This window comes from Rhinoraja longicauda, chromosome 4 (genome assembly GCF_053455715.1).
Source record: "Rhinoraja longicauda isolate Sanriku21f chromosome 4, sRhiLon1.1, whole genome shotgun sequence".
Taxonomy (NCBI): domain Eukaryota; kingdom Metazoa; phylum Chordata; class Chondrichthyes; order Rajiformes; family Arhynchobatidae; genus Rhinoraja; species Rhinoraja longicauda.
Window position 1 is genome coordinate 79,337,679 of NC_135956.1, and position 18,265 is coordinate 79,355,943.

The 18,265-nt window shown below is 41.1% G+C and overlaps 1 protein-coding gene across 7 annotated transcripts in view; it reads right to left on the minus strand.

The window, feature by feature from the left end:
• The window catches only part of stau2 (staufen double-stranded RNA binding protein 2), a 268,314-nt gene that overhangs the window by 163,691 nt on the left and 86,358 nt on the right, over positions 1 to 18,265 (minus strand). For all 7 annotated transcript variants that reach the window (XM_078398161.1, XM_078398164.1, XM_078398158.1 and 4 more), the window contains exon 6: positions 2,892 to 3,051. In XM_078398161.1, the coding sequence (XP_078254287.1) occupies positions 2,892 to 3,051 (160 nt within the window). The remainder of the gene's footprint in view (positions 1 to 2,891; positions 3,052 to 18,265) is intronic.

The following is an 18,265-nucleotide window of genomic DNA, read 5'->3' on the forward strand; positions in this document are numbered from 1 at the left end:
CAGTGCATTTTAAACATAACCGCGTCCTTCCAACAACGGTGAAAATGAACATTGGTTTGTTTTTGCTCAATGTTGATAGGAGACATTGATCAGGAGACTTCAGGCCTGGCTTGGTGATCACAACCCCTCCAGGACCATCCTTAACTGGTTAGATGCAGGGAACCAATTTCAAAAGGCCTTTACAGTCTGGGAATCTAGCGTTGAGATCAAGACAGCAACTGAGCAATTGGGTCTAAAGAAGGGTCCTGACCCAAAACATCACCTATCCATGTTCTCCAGAGATGCTGCCTGACCACTGAGTTACTCCAATAAAATAACATGAAATTGTTTAATAGTCTAAGAAAATTTGCTGTTTGCACAAGTCCTTGAGTATTTTTAAAGCGGGTATTGATAGGTTCTTGATTAGTAAGGGTGTCAAAGATTACGGGGATAAGGCAAGAGAATGGCGAGAAAAATAGATCAGCCATGATCGAATTATGGAACAGACTTGCTGGGCCGAATGGCCTAATTCTGCTCCTATGTCTTATGGTCTTACAATATTATACATGAAAGTTTACCATATCTATTTTGTCAAGAGAAGTTGGTTCACCTATTAGTCCCTCAGTCTTAATTAGGGGAAAAAAACACAATCAATGGTGTTTCTTTGGGACTGGAATGACATTTAGTTCAGTGACATTTTGTGAATCCCAAGAAACAGGTACTGATCAGCACTTGATTCCAGAAACATGTTTAAGACATCCTTTTCTCTTGGCAGACATTTGTGCTCTGTCTAGGATATGAGCCAAAATCTGTCCACCTTTTAGATACCCAATTATTAAAAGTATTTTAATATCATTGAGACATAGAACTTACCATGGGAACATGCCCTTTGGCCCCAATGTCTGTACCGAGCATGATGCCAAGTTAAATTAATCTCCTCTGCCTGCACGTGATCCATTTTTCTCCATTCCTTGCATAACCATATGTTTATCTAAAAGTCTCTTAATCACCGTCTTCGTATCCACCTCTACCCCTGACTATGGAGTCCCCTAGCACTATGGCTCTGCCTAGACTGAGCAATACCCTGCTGTTCACCAAAGCCACCCATGGTGCCACTGTCATGGCTGCTGCTACGATTTGCCCTAGAGGGGCCATCACCAATAAGAGCATCCAAAGTTAGCAACATAAAGCTGGAGTAACTCAGCGGGTCAGACAGCATCTCAGTTTGGAGCCAGCGCTGCCGTCGCAGCTGCGGCTTGCCTGCAGTCCGTCTGTCTTTTGTGTTTTTTGTTGTTTTTGTATGAGTTGTAGTTTTAATATGGTGTAGTGTTTGTATGTTATGTGGGGGGGAGGGGATGGGAGGGAACGGGAACTGTAAAAAATTCTCTCTCCCGAACGGAGACGCGACCTTTGTTTCTGTGTCGTGTCTCCGTTCCCGTTGCGGCCTACCACCGGCCATGCACCTGGGACCACCTGGGGCTCTGGTTCGCAGAGCCCACGGCCCGGACTCACCACCTGCGGCGTTGGCTGCCTTCGGATGCTGCGGGAGCGGCTGCGACTTGTCTCCGGAGGCTCCGGCGCGGGCCGCGTGGATGTCGGAAGCCCGAAGGCCCCTGGGTGGGGGCCGACATCGGGAGCAGCGGCAGAGGCAGCGTGTTCGCCCGCCCCGAATCGCGGGGCTTGGGTCGGCCCGCCGTGGACCTTTCACTGTCCGGCGCGGCCTGGAATAGGCCGTGGACCTTTCACCGTCTGGCGCGGCGCTCCAATGTCGGGAGCCCCGACCGCCCCGACGTGGCAAGTTCAACAGCCTGACCTCGGGAGAAGACGGCAGGGAAGAGAAAATACATTTTGGCCTTCCATCACAGTGAGAAGGGACTGGAGGAGACTCACTGTGATGGATGTTTCTTTTGTTTGGTGTTAGTGTATGATTGTATGTGTTATTGCATTTTTATTGATTATTCTTATTGGTCTTAATGTTTCAACTGCGGGTAATGTTTCATTTCACTACACATTTATGTGTATGTGACAAATAAACGACTATTGACTATTGACTATTGACTGGAGAAAGGGAATAGTTGACGTTTCAGGTCGCAACCCTTCTTCAGACCCAAAACGTCACCTATTCCTTTTCTCCAGAGATGCTGCCTGACCCGCTGAGTTACTCCAGCTTTTTGTGTCTATCTTCGATTTAAACCAGCATCAACAGTTCCTTCCTACACACAGTATCCACAGTGATATACTTGTTTGAGAGGGAGAGAGCCACAGCAGAATCCTGTATTACATGCCGTTTTTACCTGCCTATTTCACCCATCTATCTGGCTGGTGTAATCACCTCCCTTAAACTACCGCCTATAACTCTCTCTGCCTCCTATGCTCTACTTACTCTGCCCACTGCTGCTCCAACAGGTCTGAGAGGAGCTGCTGCCGAACACACTTCCTGAGGCAGCTTCCACTGTTGGCATAAAATGGAAAAGGACATGCCTAATGTAGAATCCAACTCTATAAAATCGGAAGGTCCCAAGGTTTCTGTTAAATTAATTGATTTTGAGTCAGGAGCAATAGGAGCACAACAATGTATTTTAATACCCTGGGTAATGGAAGGAAAATAAAATTGGCTAGGTTTTCCACTTCAGATCACCAACATTAACAGAATTGGGCACAGCTGTGAAAAGCAAGTCACCACTAATTGTCTAACCTACCAGAAGGATTGCTACTTTTGCTTGTCCATACTGAGTAAAATGATGGCAATAAATATGGCAACAAATATTTTCAGTCTTAAATTGCTTATTCTATAGTGTATACATGTTGTTGGAGGATATTGTAAAACCTTTTAGGAACTGGTAATTCTTTTAAGACAAACTATCATAGTTAGATTATTCAGATTCAGATTCAGGTGATTGATCAATATTTACCCGAGATGTCCTTTCTGGGATGGGTTCGTCACGAAGTGTCTGAATGGCTTTCATAGCAGCATTGTGCCTCGCAGCTTGACGAGTCCGGCCTTCTCCAATAAACTCCGTATTACCCACAAGCAACTGGACATAAAATAATTTGGGAGTTGGGTAATGGTACCTGTGTTGAGCAAAAGTCAACAAACATATTTAGGCACAGAAGGACTCACCTTGAGTTTGTTAACAATGATCACTTTGTTGTACCCTGCAGTTCTTGTGAACTCTGAGACAATTAACAATTAAACAATAGTTGGTTGTTGCCAGCTGGTCTTGTACTTGTAACTGTAGATAAAACAGAACATTTATTTGGATGCCAGTGGGGAAGGCAAATGAAATCTTGGCAAACGTGTTGGCAAAGTATCCAGTGGAAGCTACCACACCCTCCCCCAAGAGGAAGATGAATTTTTAAAAATCTGATGTCGACATGCACATAAACAATTAGAGGCAGCATGTAAAGGAATGCCAACAATTTTTGTCAGTGGTACAGGTAATTTAATCCCTCACCCTATTAAAATGTTACATTGTTAATGTTCAAATATGTTAAAAATGCTTTCCTGCTAAATGCAAGTCATGTGTAACCGAAGAAAAACCTATATCAGTCAGAAATATCAAGATATTTAAATACGATAACGAAAACGCATTCATTATTTGGGTAAGGAAAAGAGCCAAGAATATAAAATTAAGAACTCTCAAAACCTTAGTTTCTCTCTTCCTGTGGTGAGAAACTAACTTCACGCTAAATGTAGCTTCAATTCAGCAGTTGCCCAAGCAGCAACTCTTCACATCCAAAGCCTTGATACTATTAATAGTTGATCTCAATGGTGACCACATTTAACAAACACAAGAAGGAAAAATGGACCACTCATTCGCTCAAGCCTATTTCAGTATTTAGGCTGACTAGCACCTCAGTTGCCATTTTGAGTATGGAAGTTGGGAGGTCATGTTGCAGTTGTATAAGACGTTGGTGAGGCCGCAGAGTATTGTGTTCAGTTCTGGGCACCACGTTACAGGAAAGATGTTGTCAAGCTGGGAAGGGTACAGAGAAGTTTTACGAGGATGTTGCCAGGACATGATGGTCTGAGCTAAAGGGAATGGTTGAGTAGGCTGGGACTCTATTCCTTGGAGCACGGAAGGATGAGAAGTGAAATTATAAAGGTGTATAAAATTATGAGAGGAATAGATTGAGTAGATGCACAGAGTCTCTTGCTCAAAGAAGGGGAATCGAGGACCAGAGGACATAGGTTTAAGGTGAAGGGGAAAAGATTTAAGGAATCTTTTAAACACAAAGGGTGGTGGGTGTATGGAACGAGCTGCCAGAAGAGGTAGTTGAGGCAGACACTATCACAATGTTTAAGAAACATTTGGACAGGTACATGCATAGGACAGGATTGGAGGGCTATGGGCCAAACGCAGGCAGGTGGGATTAGTGTAGCTGGAAGATGTCGGGCGATGTGGGCAAAATGGGCCGAAGGGCCTCTTTCTGCGCTGTAGGACTCTATACTGCCAATGTTCTGTCTTCCTACATCTGTAATGTTCATTTTTTTAAATTTACCACAGGCTCAAATGCATCAGGAAATCTCAGTATTCTGAAGAATAAGAACACCACACTCTGCCTAAGATCAAAATGAAGTGGAATTTTTTTATAAGCTATTGCACACAGGAATGCACTCTGAAGATCAAATACATTTAATGACTGTTCATCGTTCATTTATATTATTCTACTGAATCTCTGCAATTCGACCATATCATTAGCCAGTAAACAGAAGGTTGAGTTCCACTCATTTGCAATTCAGCAGACAAGCACTTGGATGGAACACTATACTGCCAGCGCTTTGATATATTAGAAATCTTTGCTCTGGTATGTTGCCAGAACAGGGTGACACTTCGAAGGAATGCAACAAAATGTTATCTTAGGCAGCTGAAAGGAGTCCAAATCCAATCACGGAGAGTATCAATCTTAGACAATCTTAAAGTTAGAGAGCTTTTAAAAAAATACATGCTTGCATCTATATTAAAATATATACATCTTGCACCAAGTGTATTTGACTCGGGAGGAAATAGGCCCTTTACATGTTGGATTTTTGTATATTTTCCTTTTGGAAACATTACAGAATTTAAGAGGATAATGTCCAAAAGACCTTTACAGGAGCCATCAATCAAATGTAATATTTATGAAACTACTTTTGTATCATAAATTATAACATTTCCGCAATATTTCCCTCTTAGTGGGGTCGTTCAATCGGCGCCTGAAGAATTCTGGTTCTTCCACTGCAAATGTTTTTAATGTATGCCGTGCATAATGAGCAATAACAATTCAAATGTGAAGGGAGACAAGATCAATTTTAAACTTCTGTTTTAGTCAATGATAACAAAACAAACTTATGGGGAACAAAAATAAGCAAGAATTCTACCAATGTTTCTCCTCTTATCCAAGTCTGTGGACGTACAGTTCAAAGAAACCAACTGCATTTCCCTAACCTCTTCCTTGACTTAAGAGAAAATTAAACTTGGTATGTATTCGAGTCTGTATGGTTTATTTTAAAGAAACACATTTGCACTAAAACTCTGATAATCTGCTAATTGACTAATTGGAAATCCTGATGGTTTGGCAAGAGGCTCACTGGGTGATGTTTCCCGCCCTCACCAGAACCTTGTTTTCCACACTCATTTTAAATTCACCAGGTCCCCGTTCCCCGTGCTCCTTTTAAATCCACTGGGGTCCAATTTCCCACTCTCACTGAAAACTCACCAGGGTCTTGTTTCTCCCCACTCCCTTTAAATTTCCAGAATTTGGTTTTCGGCATTTTCTTTAAACTCATCAGATTCAGTGGGGAGAAAAAAATTGGTGATACTGTTGTATAGCATCTAAAAAGTGAATTAAAAATGTCTTGGGTTATTACTAAAGTGGTATTCAATAGACTATATATAAAATCAATGTCCTGATAGTGCCAGATTACAGGGATAACTTGATTCTCTCATGCTTACTGACAGCAAAACTGTGGATCATAGAATCATAGAAACATGGAAAATAGGTGCAGGAGTAGGCCATTCGGCCCTTCGAGCCTGCACCGCCATTCAATATGATCATGGCTGATCATCCAGCTCAGTAACCTGTACCTGCCTTCTCTCCATATCCCCTGATCCCTTTAGCCACAAGGGCCACATCTAACTCCCTCTTAAATATAGCCAATGAACTGGCCTCAACTACCTTCTGTGGCAGAGAATTCCACAGACTCACCACTCTCTGTGTGAAGAAATGTTTTCTCATCTCGGTCCTAAAAGACTTCCCCCTTATCCTTAAGCTGTGACCCCTGGTTCTGGACTTCCCCAACATCGGGAACAATCTTCCCGCATCTAGCCTCTCCAACCCCTTAAGAATTTTATATGTTTCAATAAGATCCCCCCTCAGTCTTCTAAATTCCAGCAAGTATAAGCCTAGTCTATCCAGTCTTTCTTCATATGAAAGTCCTGCCATCCCAGGGATCAATCTGGTGAACCTTCTCTGTACTCCCTCTAAGGCTAGAATGTCTTTCCTCAGATTAGGAGACCAAAACTGTACACAATACTCCAGGTGCGGTCTCACCAAGGCCCTGTACAACTGCAGCAGAACCTCCCTGCTCCTATACTCAAATCCTCTTGCTATGAATGCTAACATACCATTCGCTTTCTTCACTGCCTGCTGCACCTGCACGCTTGCTTTCAATGACTGGATCACCATGACACCCAGGTCACGTTGCATCTCCCCTTTTCCTAATTGGCCACCATTCAGGTAATACTCTGCTTTCCTGTTCTTGCCGCCAAAGTACATAACATCTACACTGATGTTCCCTTTGACATCAGTTCTTACCAAAATCTATCTATTCATGTTTCACACCCAGCCCCGACCCCAAAGTTGAACAAAAATCCCCAAGTCTCACACTCTTTCCCACACCTGGGCCCCAGCTTCATTGCTCACTTCCATTTCACTTGGGACAGGGATCCTGCATTCACTTTCAACCTACCACAGCCCCATTCTGGTGTTCTCCTTAAATTAACTAGGACCCTGTTTCCTATGCTCCCTTTACACTTACTGCGTTTCCTGGATAATTTATTATAATACGCCGTAACATTAAAATAAAGTAAGAAAAACGTGTAGTTACAACATTGTTCACCATGTTATAGGAAAGATGTTGTCAAGCTGGAAAGGGTGCGGAAAAGATTTGCAAGGATGGTGCCAGGACTCGAGGGCTTGAGCTGAAGAGAGAGGTTGAGCAGGCTCGGACTTTATTCCATGGAGCGCAGGAGGACGAAGGGTGATCTTAGAGGTGTACAAAATCACGAGAGGAATAGATTGTGTAAATGCACAGAGACTTGTGCACCAGAGTAGGGCACTGAGAACTAGATAACACAGGTTTACAGTGAGGGAGAAAAGGTTTATTAGGAACCTGGGGGGTTACATTTTTCTTACACAAAGGTTGGTGGATGTATGGAACTAGCTGCTGGAGGAGGTAGTTGAGGCAGGTACTATCACAATGTTTAGAAGCATTTAGACAGGTACATGGACAGGATATGTTTAGAGGGATATGTGCCAAATGCAGGCAGGTGGGATTAGTGTCGATGGGACATGTTGGCCGGCCTGGGCAAGTTGGGCTGAAGGGCCTGTTTTCACGCTGTAGGACTCGTACTCTAGGAGACTGTAAATTCTGGAATCCTGAGCAAAAATATAAACTGCTGGACAAACCCAGGCAGCATCTGTGAATAAATTAGACAGAAAATGCCTCCGGTTGGGATTGTTCTTCAGTCTGAAGGAGGATCCTGATCAGAAACATCATCTGTCCATTTTCTTCCACAGATTCTGCCTAAACCGCTGAGGTCCTCCAGCAATTTGCTTTTAACTTAAAAGCTTGTTGGGGGTACTGAGAGAAAGGCATCTGGCAGTCTGATACAGAATCTGGCAGTCCAGCATCACCACAGCCGCAAAGTGTGCTGGATTATTGGACTTCTACTAGCAGAAATATACAATATTCCAAAATGCTTAACCTTTACCCACTGGGACACAGGAACTGTCATATGAACTATCTTGTAGATCCAATTAATGACAAATGCAAAATTAATTGAATGTACCAGATGACTAGATACAAAATGCAAGTTAGATGTGGGTTTGTGCTATTGCAGATATTGAAATTGCCAGAACTGACCTTATTGATTACTTGCAACATCTATGGTATTTTTATTTCTAGGTTGTGCTCCACCACAACCTGATGATTTACTTTATTCTGTAAGTTATTATTGCTTTTTATATCATGTACGATGTCACAAGGATAGTCAATCATCAATTGGCAGTGTAAACGTAATATATGCAGAAATACTCAAAATATGGCTGTTGACTGCATTCTTATTCATACTGCTGTTGATTTGCATGGGGCAGAACGGACAACATTTTGTTCCGATTCAACCATATCCATAACATCGCTCTTTATTTTCATCCATAAGCTCTCCAGTCTTAAAGTCCTCCATCACCATTTCTAAGATTCTTGCACAATCCTGATTTTCCTTGTTCCATCATCCTCTTGTTCCCAAAGTGCCGACTTCTTTTCCTCAACCTTGCCCCTCTACCTCGCTCTCCTGTTCTGATTTTTTTTTTAATGTATTCTTTAATCAAGTTTTATATTTGGCAATTACAATACACTGATTTTTTAACCTCTGAAAGTTATCAGCCTTTGGATAATCACTGAGTTAAGTTAGTTTCACATCTTTTATTCCTGATGAATTGCTAAAGAAATGTTGGGCTCACTCTTCAATTTGTTAGACCTTATCCAGTTAATTCAATAGTCAATCACATCGCAAATAATATTAGTTGTGACACTGGCAAGCACCTTTCATTGCATATCATGTTTTTCCACTTTTGACCATTTATGGTCCCAAAAAGAATTAAGCACGCTACTGGAGTTTTAACAGCATTGTGAGTTCCCCAGATGAAATGTGGCATCTCCAGGTGAAATCTCTGGCAAAGAAATTGGACAATCTATCAACTTCTTTTAATTAACAAGAAGGTCTAAATTTTTCAAACAGTGAGGATTGGCTTTTTGAAAATTCACAGCACACATGCCAAGGGGGTTGAGCTTTCAGAACCACAAAATCACAACAAGCAGGCAACACGTGTTACGGGACTGTGGGAAAATTATTCTTTCCTGGGTACGGTGACAAGATGCCAATAATATTTCTATCTAATAAGAAGCCTCACCACATGCAAAAGCTCTATGCAAGGATTATTATGCAAATTATGCAATTTACATCCATTGAAATATGTAAATGGTAGTTGAAAGACTTTCTAATACCTGTGTCAGAGATATCTTTAAATTAACTTGCATATATATGTGTACACACATATATAGACACGTATACACATGTACACACATATATATATATATACATACACATATATATATATATATATATATATATTACACCACACACAAAATATATATATCCATCCATTTGATATATATATATTGCTTATTGATTCTACTCTGAGAGAACTAGCATGTTAAACAATTTTATCTCGAGAACATACATTGTCGTTAAAACTCCAGCACTTTCTCTTACGCTCACTATAAGCAGAATGAAACAGTTTAATTGTACAAAAAAAATGTAATGCTTTAGTTTAGCTCATTTGTCTTCAATGAGAATGAGATGTTTCCAAGTCTTACTATGGTATTATGACTCCTGAGTTATGCTGTCTATCAGGTTGGTATAGGGCAATACGTATGATGCTTACATTATTTAAGGGTGTGGCTGATGTCATTGCATTTGTGAAAATATACACGGTCAGCCAGAATGTGAAACAGCATACTTTTTCTACATTTAACTTTCATGTCAACTGAAAATAATCCTTTACTTAACATAAAATCATCGTTTCACATTCCAAAGTCTTTTGTGTTCTGGTAATATTGACATAAGTAACAGCTCTAATATAATTGGTTGTCTTATCATTATGGTTTCATACAATTATTCGAACACACCGTGCCAAAATTAAAAAAATTATTTTGACAATAACTCCAAGCCAAAATATATATTCCAATCACATTCTGGTTATCATTTTACAATTAATATAGTTTAAAAAATTTTGAGTTAGCCCTAATCCATTTGTTTGGACATGCGAGCAGTGAAAACAACACTGGAGTTCCTGTGTTTGTCTCCTTTAAAAAAGGAGAGCAACTAATATTCCTAAATTGAACCCCATTTGGACCATTTGATTCAATCATATCTCATATCTGAATGCATTCAAGAGAGAGCTGGATAGAGCTCTTAAGGATAGCGAAGTCAGGGGGTATGGGGAGAAGGCAGGAACGGGGTACTGATTGAGAATGATCAGCCATGATCACATTGAATGGCGGTGCTGGCTCGAAGGGACGAATGGCCTCCTCCTGCACCTATTGTCTATTGTCTATATTTCTTACCCAAATCAATTGTGGATCACTAAGCTTCTTAAAATCTGGGTTTTGTTTATTTTCATCCTTGCATTCACTTATTTCAATACAGATTTTCAATAATTTCATTTAATGTGTAAATAACTAGCATTTAATTACACATTTGTACCAGAGATAGGTATTTAATTGAAGTTATATACCTAGTTACTGTACTTGCTTATTTTAATTGTCACTTAAACCAAAATAAAGTATATTTTACTTATTCTTTTCGGCTTAATAATGATGACACAGGAGACAATTTATCCATCACTTCATGCTGGCACGCACTAGAGCAATACTGGTAGTCCCATTCCACCACTGCTTATTTTCAGAGAGTTCTGCAATTTATCTTCCCCATTGATTCTTTTTGCCACTTCCTTAAACTTTGAGAGGGGTCCAGGGGAAAACCCACATTGTTGGGGGGAAGGCATGCAGACTCCACACAGACAGCATCCAAGGATCGGAATGCATCTGGGTTCTTGGAGCTGTGAAGCAGCAGCACTAACTGCTGCACTACCAACTTTTTATGCTCTCCTAGTATCTATTTCTGGCCTCTAAGTAACTACACCAAGTAGAATCTCAGCTTTTATTTTCGTCGAGCTTACTTAAAAAATAAAAATAAAAACGCATACAAAAAAGCAACAAAAAAAAACAGAATCTAGTTGGTTTCTCAATGTTTAAAATCCTTCTACAGTAATTAAAGATTTCAAGTAACAGTCTGCGCTACAAAAATAGCACATTTTGGTTTTCATCAGGATGTACAAATAAGTCATAAAATTGAACAAAAAACATGCAATCTGGAATCATTTGTTTTCTTTCAGTTACTATTTAAGTCTCACGTTCACCTTTTTTTGGGGGTTACTATTTCAGCATTTCGCTGCGATTTGTACTTTGTCTTGATGAATTTTGTCTGGAAAGAGCACCTTGAGCTAGGATGTGCAGGAAGGAACTACAGTTGCTGGTTTCAACCGAAGATAAGACACAAAATGCTGGAGCAAATCAGCGGGTCAGGCAGCATCTCTGGATAAAAGGAATAGGTTCAGGGTAGGACGTTAAAGGAATAGGCATTTCAGGTCGAAACCCTATTTCGGACTCAGGTGAGTTACTGGTGATTTTGTACATCGATTTCCAAATTTGATTGTGCTAAGAATAATGAAGTGGAATGTCTTGTTTCCATTTTCACAATGGAACAAAGAGGGTCAATAGACAATAGACAATAGGTGCAGGAGTAGGCCATTCAGCCCTTCGAGCCAGCACCGCCATTCAATGCGATCATGGCTGATCACTCAATCAGTACCCCGTTCCTGCCTTCTCCCCATACCCCCTCACTCCGCTATCCTCAAGAGCTCTATCCAGCTCTCTCTTGAAAGCATCCAACGAACTGGCCTCCACTGCCTTCTGAGGCAGAGAATTCCACACCTTCACCACCCTCTGACTGAAAAAGTTCTTCCTCATCTCCGTTCTAAATGGCCTACCCCTTATTCTCAAACTGTGGCCCCTTGTTCTGGACTCCCCTAACATTGGGAACATGTTATCTGCCTCTAATGTGTCCAATCCCCTAATTATCTTATATGTTTCAATAAGATCCCCCCTCATCCTTCTAAATTCCCGGCTTGGGGGGCCGCCGAGAACAAAGGGGGACCATTGGGGACTAAATGAAATGCTTGTGTAACTTTGCCGGCGCGTTAAGTGCCTGCAAAATTCCTACATTAAAACTAGCTCAACAGAGCCATTTTTGAGACTAAATTTCCTAATTTACTTCCAAATAGGATTGTTGCTGACGGCATGCATACTTGAGTAAATGCTGACGCAGAAGGAATAATTTAGGATTTTGGGAATCCAATTAAATCCACGAGAAGCTCTGGAGTACAACAGCATCGTGTAAGCGCAATGGCGACACTTTAGAACTGACCCAATTTGTTGACATGCATATCAAACAGATTGCAAGGAATTTTATTCATCCTGATAAGGTATTTTTGATTTGGATGAGATTTCAAAAATATCACTTAAAGTTGAAACATATCCACCTCAAAACATATTTTTGGTTTCAGGAGTTTAAGGCCCAACCTACAGGCAACCAATCTGCACCCTGGAGCTCATAGATGATAGGAGCAGAATTAGGCCATCCGGCCCATCAAGTCCACTCCGCTATGCAATCGTGGTTGACCCTTTTAACCCCATTCTCATATGATTATGATCCCATAATCAAGAATCTATCTATCTCTGCCTTAGAAATATCCATTGATTTGGCCTCCATGGCTTTCTGTGGCAATGAATGAATTAATGAATAAGTTTATTGGCCAAGTATATACACGCTCAAGGAATGTGCCTTGGTGCTCCGCTCGCAAGTAACAACACGAACATACATATGGATTTCATAGATTCATCACCCTCTGAGTAAAGAAATTCTCCCTCATTTTATTCTGAGGCTATGACCTCTCGTCCTAGACTCTTCCACCAGTGGAAACATCCTTTCCAAATCCACTCTGTCCAGCCCTTTCACCATTTGACTAATGAGGTGGACTGGTCAACTCAATATCTTAATTGAGTCAAGAAGGGTCCCAATCTGATATGTCACCTTCACCTTTCCATATTTCCAGACAAGTTACCTGACTCATAGAGTTACTCCAGCACCCTTTTTTCGTAAACTAGCATCTGCAGTTTCTTTCGCATCCATTGTAATGAGGCTGCTTGCCTTAAATGCAGCTCGTATTTAAAATTTAACCGGGCAGCTAAATGAGGACAAGATATTTTCCTTGCTGATGTAAATACCTATCCTGCAATTATTTGTGGTTAGGATGGGGGAAGAAAATTCCTTCCTACCATCTAAAGCCAGCCCTCTTTCCTCCCCACTATCCTATCAGAAGCATTTTATTTTTACGCACACATATCACCAACTTCCCCATTAACTTTGATTTTCAAGCCATTCTGAACACACTCCCTAATGATTCCCCCTTACCAGTAACCATCTAAAATTCTCTCAAGTTCTGCTGCAACATCCTACCACACACAAAGGAAACTAGATCTGAGAATCAGGTTGGCCTCCGCTGCCTCATAGATCCAGAGACAAGGGTTCAATCCTGACCACAGATGCTGTTTGTGTGGAGTTTGCACAATCTCCCTGTGACCACATGGGTTTCCTCCAGGGTCTCTGACTTCCAAAGAGGTGCGAGATGGTAGGTGAATTGGCTGCTGTGTATTGCCCCCAGTACGTGGATGATTAGTAGAATCTGTGGGGAACTGATGAGAATATGAGGAGAATAAAAAATGCATTAATGTGAATATGGGGGTGAGGGCAATCAGTTTTATTGTCAGAAGGGACTTGGTGGGCCAATGGGCCTGTTTCCATGCAATAACTCTCTTAAAACTCTAAAATGTGACTGCATTTTATTACTGGAATTGCCTACATTTATTTTATTTGCGGGCAAATCGACCCGCGAGGAAATAAAATCTATTAGTACAGTTTAAAAATAGCTTGAAAATATTTCAAATAATCCTTGGTCCTAGCAGGTCTGAGATGCATTTGGGTTACAAATAAATTTCAGGGTTACAGGAAATGAACAGGGCGATGGAAATGACTGGGTTGCTCTATCAAAAAATTGTGCCCACTGCATCAGGCCAGGAGGAACGAGTGCTGGTTAGTCCTGTATTGCAATCGATGCGCCTTTATTTGGAAGGCAGTGGTGGGGCAGTGGAATGGGCCAGGTTATCATCTACATTAGTTCCCTACAAGGATCACAGGTTTCATTGTAGTCCAAATAAATTATAGGAATATTGCTCCAACGTGGACAGTTTGGACACCGTCAAAGAGTGCTAGGCCTGTTCAAACGCAAGTGCACCTGAACTTCCAGTCAGAGTTAAGAAATGGAAAGAAACGAGCCACATCCACCGAGCTTTCAAACCTGGAACTGGAAACAGAATTTGGAGATGGACGCTTGGTTTCAATGGGAGGTGGCACCAGACATATTCAAAATGATCCACAAATTGCAGGATCACGTGTGGGACTTTGCTATTGGAGAGCAGTGTAGTTGTGCCGCCGACCTTAGTTTTGTGGATGTTTAGTGCAAGGTCCGTTCTCTCATAGGCTTCAGTAAATGCATGAGTGCCACTTGGAGCTCAAACTCCAATGCATGCATACACAAGCACGCTGCGTACTGTGAAAAGCCTTTTTGTTCCGTGCTATCCTGTCAGTGCAAAGACTACTTAATTACAATCAAGCCGTCCACATTATACAGATACATATATAAGAAAAGCTGCTAAAGCGTGACACTTTAGATACTGTTTGCAGCTTGAATTGTTATTACAAATCTATGTTCATTAATAGTTCCATATAATTAAAATACCAAATATGCAAGAAAAGGCAAAACCTTTTTGCATTCTTCACAGTCAAAAGCCAGTCTCATCAAAACAATTTCAAAGAAACCTCCGAAACTATTTTTCTCCAGCAGCTCTAATGTGCTCAGCCTAGACTTGCATCAGGGTCTTGCTGACACTTAACGTGACCTGAACTGCAGGTGCTGAAGTGGAAGAGGCACAAAGTAAATCAAGTTAACCAACCATAAAAAAATAACAGAATTGGCTTGGAATTTCAGGATGTTGCCCTTCATGCATGAAGAGCGTTAAAAGGAGCGTCTGCTGGGAAAACACCATACAGTCAAAATAAAATATATTAGTTCAGCTTCAGCGCAGCACCGAGGTCATAAGACTGTGATTTAGTGCCCAAAACTCTTGTGGCTGTTTCAAACACCATAGTACTCTAACATATGTGGAGGAAGAATATAATGTCGACAATAATTCTTTTCCTGGGGAGTTTGTAAATTAAAAATCAAGATACAAAGTGCAAGTGAGTATCTGTTTTGTATGAAAAAAAACTGGCAGATATTTTGGCACAGTTGAAAAATATAAAACAAGGTTAGAGGGCAGGCAAGAAAGTGCAATCTATGACATAGAATGCATGGAAACCTCCAAGTAGAATGGTGAAGGAAATAAATATCAGCATACTGATATTAAAACAGTAGTCAACATATGGTAGTACCATCAAACAGAACAGCATGCTTATGCTGGAGAGAAGGGATGGGTGACGTTTCGAGTCGAGACGCTTCCGTCACCCATTCCTTCTCTCCAGAGATGCTGCCTGCCCCACTGAGTTACTCCAGCATTTTGTGTCTATCTACGGTTTAAACAAGCATCTACAGTTCCTTCCTACACAGCATGCTTATACTGCAGTCTGGTGAATACAATAAACATTAAACTTGTAGGTTACCTCAGTTTTCACCACAGGTGGTGGACATTGCAATTATAATGTCACAAAATAAATGCAGTGGAACTTATTTACAAAGAGAAATAATCTCAAAAAATCTATTAAATGTGGGGTGGATATGGGGTGGATAATTGAATGGCTAGAAATTAATGAAGAATTGGAGAGAAACTATGGAAAACAGCAGGACACAGATTTCCAAAAATTTGTTGGAAATGTAACAGCACATGAAAAGAGAGAGGATTAAGCATAAAGCCACTAACCATAAATCCTACATAAGCTGTTTGTCAACTTTGGTGTAACATGTGGTATTGAAGTAAGAAGCATTTGGAATAATGCAGAGACTGACGGGAATAGATAGGGTAGATGCATAGAGTCTTTTAGCTACAGAAGGGGAACCAATAACCAGGGGACATAGGTTTAAGGTGAAAAGGAAAGATTTAATAGGAACCCGAGGGGGAACTATTTCCACACAGAGGGTGGTGGGAAAATGGAACGAGCCGCCAAAGGACATAGTTGAGGCAGCTACGAAAAGAACATTTAAAACACAATTGGACATGTACATGGATAGGAAAGGTTTGGAGGGATTTGGCCCAAACATGGGCAGGTAGTACTAATACAGATGGAGCATCTTGGTCAGCATGGGCAAGTTGGGCCGAAGGGCTTGTTTCCATGCTATATAACTGTACAACTACGATTCTACTCAGGACCTATCATTAAAGAAGTTGAAAGAAAGGTACATCTTTTGTCTACCCTGTTAGTTATTTAAATGAATAAAAGTGTAGTTTAAATGGACTTTCAAAACCACGTCACCTTAAAAAAAAATGTTAAGTGGCATATCACAAAATAGTGTGATTGTTTACTGAATATATAAAGGAATTGAGATAATAATGGTTAAAAAATCTCGGTGGAATTAAATTGAAGGATATGGATTACTGAACAGGAAAGATGAGAAAAAAAATCATATTAAAAGTGACACTATGGAAAAATAAATGTGAGATATTAAATTGTGTAGAAGGGCAGTGGGTGAATCTGGAATGTATTTTGCAAAATGGACAGCTTATCAAATAAAACAAAGATAGACACAAAATGCTGGAGTAACTCAGCGGGTCAGGCAGCATCTCTGGAGAGAAGGAATGGGTGACGTTTCGGGTTGAGACCCTTCTTCAGACTGATATCAGGGGAGAGGTACATAGATAAGGAAGTGTGAGGTGTGAAAATAGGACAAAGGGCATTGAGATTAAGGAAAAAGTAGATCATTGTTAGCTGGGAGTTAGCTGCTTTTTAAAAATTCCTGTTCAAAGCAGAGATAAAATGTAGTCAGAGACAGTAAGACTGGTCGGAGAACTGGGAAGAGGGAGGGATGGAGAGAGAGAGAAAGCAAGGGTTACTTGAAGTTACAGAAGTCAATTTTCATACTGCTGGGGTGTAAGCTGCCCAAGCAAAATATGAGGTGCTGTTCCTCCAATTTGCACTGGGCCTAACTCTGACAATGGAAGAGGCCCAGGCCAGAAAGGTCAGTGTGGGAATGGGAGGGGGGAGTTAAAGGAGTTAAACCAGGAGATCAGGTCGGTTTAGGCAGACTGAGCGGAGGTGTTCAGCGGAAAAGATCGCCGAGCCTGTGCTTGCCATATGCCTTTCTATACCAGCATACTCCATCATTCAACAAGATCACGACCCATTCTGTATCTCAATACAGGTGCTCCTCAACGTACCATGGGGTTACATTCCAAAAAAAACATTGGAAACCGAAAATATCGTAAGTTGAAATGCATTTAATACACCTGATCACGTGGCCGAAATCGAGCTGCGGCTCGCTACGGGCCGCTGCCGTTTGCACCATCGCAAAGTCAAAATATCGTAAGTCGGAGCATCGTAAGTGGGGGAGCATCTGTACCACTTTAGTGCCCAGACATTGTACCAGCAATTCCCTAAATATTGAAAACTCTTCACAAACTTGAACTTAGTCAATGACAGCATATCCACAACTAAATGATGGAGAATTTCAAAGATTTACAACCATCCGTGGAAATAAATTTCTCCTTATGCCAGTACCCGATGAATGATCCCAATTCTCCGTCAAGAGATGAAAGCTTCTCGGCCCCTGTTGATTTCTCAGAATTTTGCATATTCTAATGAAATCACCTGTTACTCCACTGAACGGTGAGTCTTATGCAACCTGTTCAATGACCAATAATGAAAGGGAAACAATTAATCAGCTATGTGAAAATAACAGGGACGTAACATTAATTGGATTCATCTTTCAAAGAGCGATATAGGTCCAATTTTAGTGCTTCGTCGTTCTACAGAAAGACAAACTACAAGGTTGTTCTTACATTTTGACTTGATCTTAATTAAGCCAAAAATAATGCATGGTGAACCCTCACGATAATGGACCACAGGCTTTCCCTGTGGCTATCAAACCAGCAGCCAACAAAAAGAACAAACAAGAAATCCGTACATGCATCAATCCGAGGGACCTGAATGCTGCACTGAAAAGGCCACCCCACCCCATGCGCACGGTGGAAGAAGTGGCTGCACACACGGCAAACGCAACGATATTTTCTGTGTTGGATGCCAAGAGCTCCTTCTGGCAGATTCCGCTGGACTATAAATCATCATTGCTAACC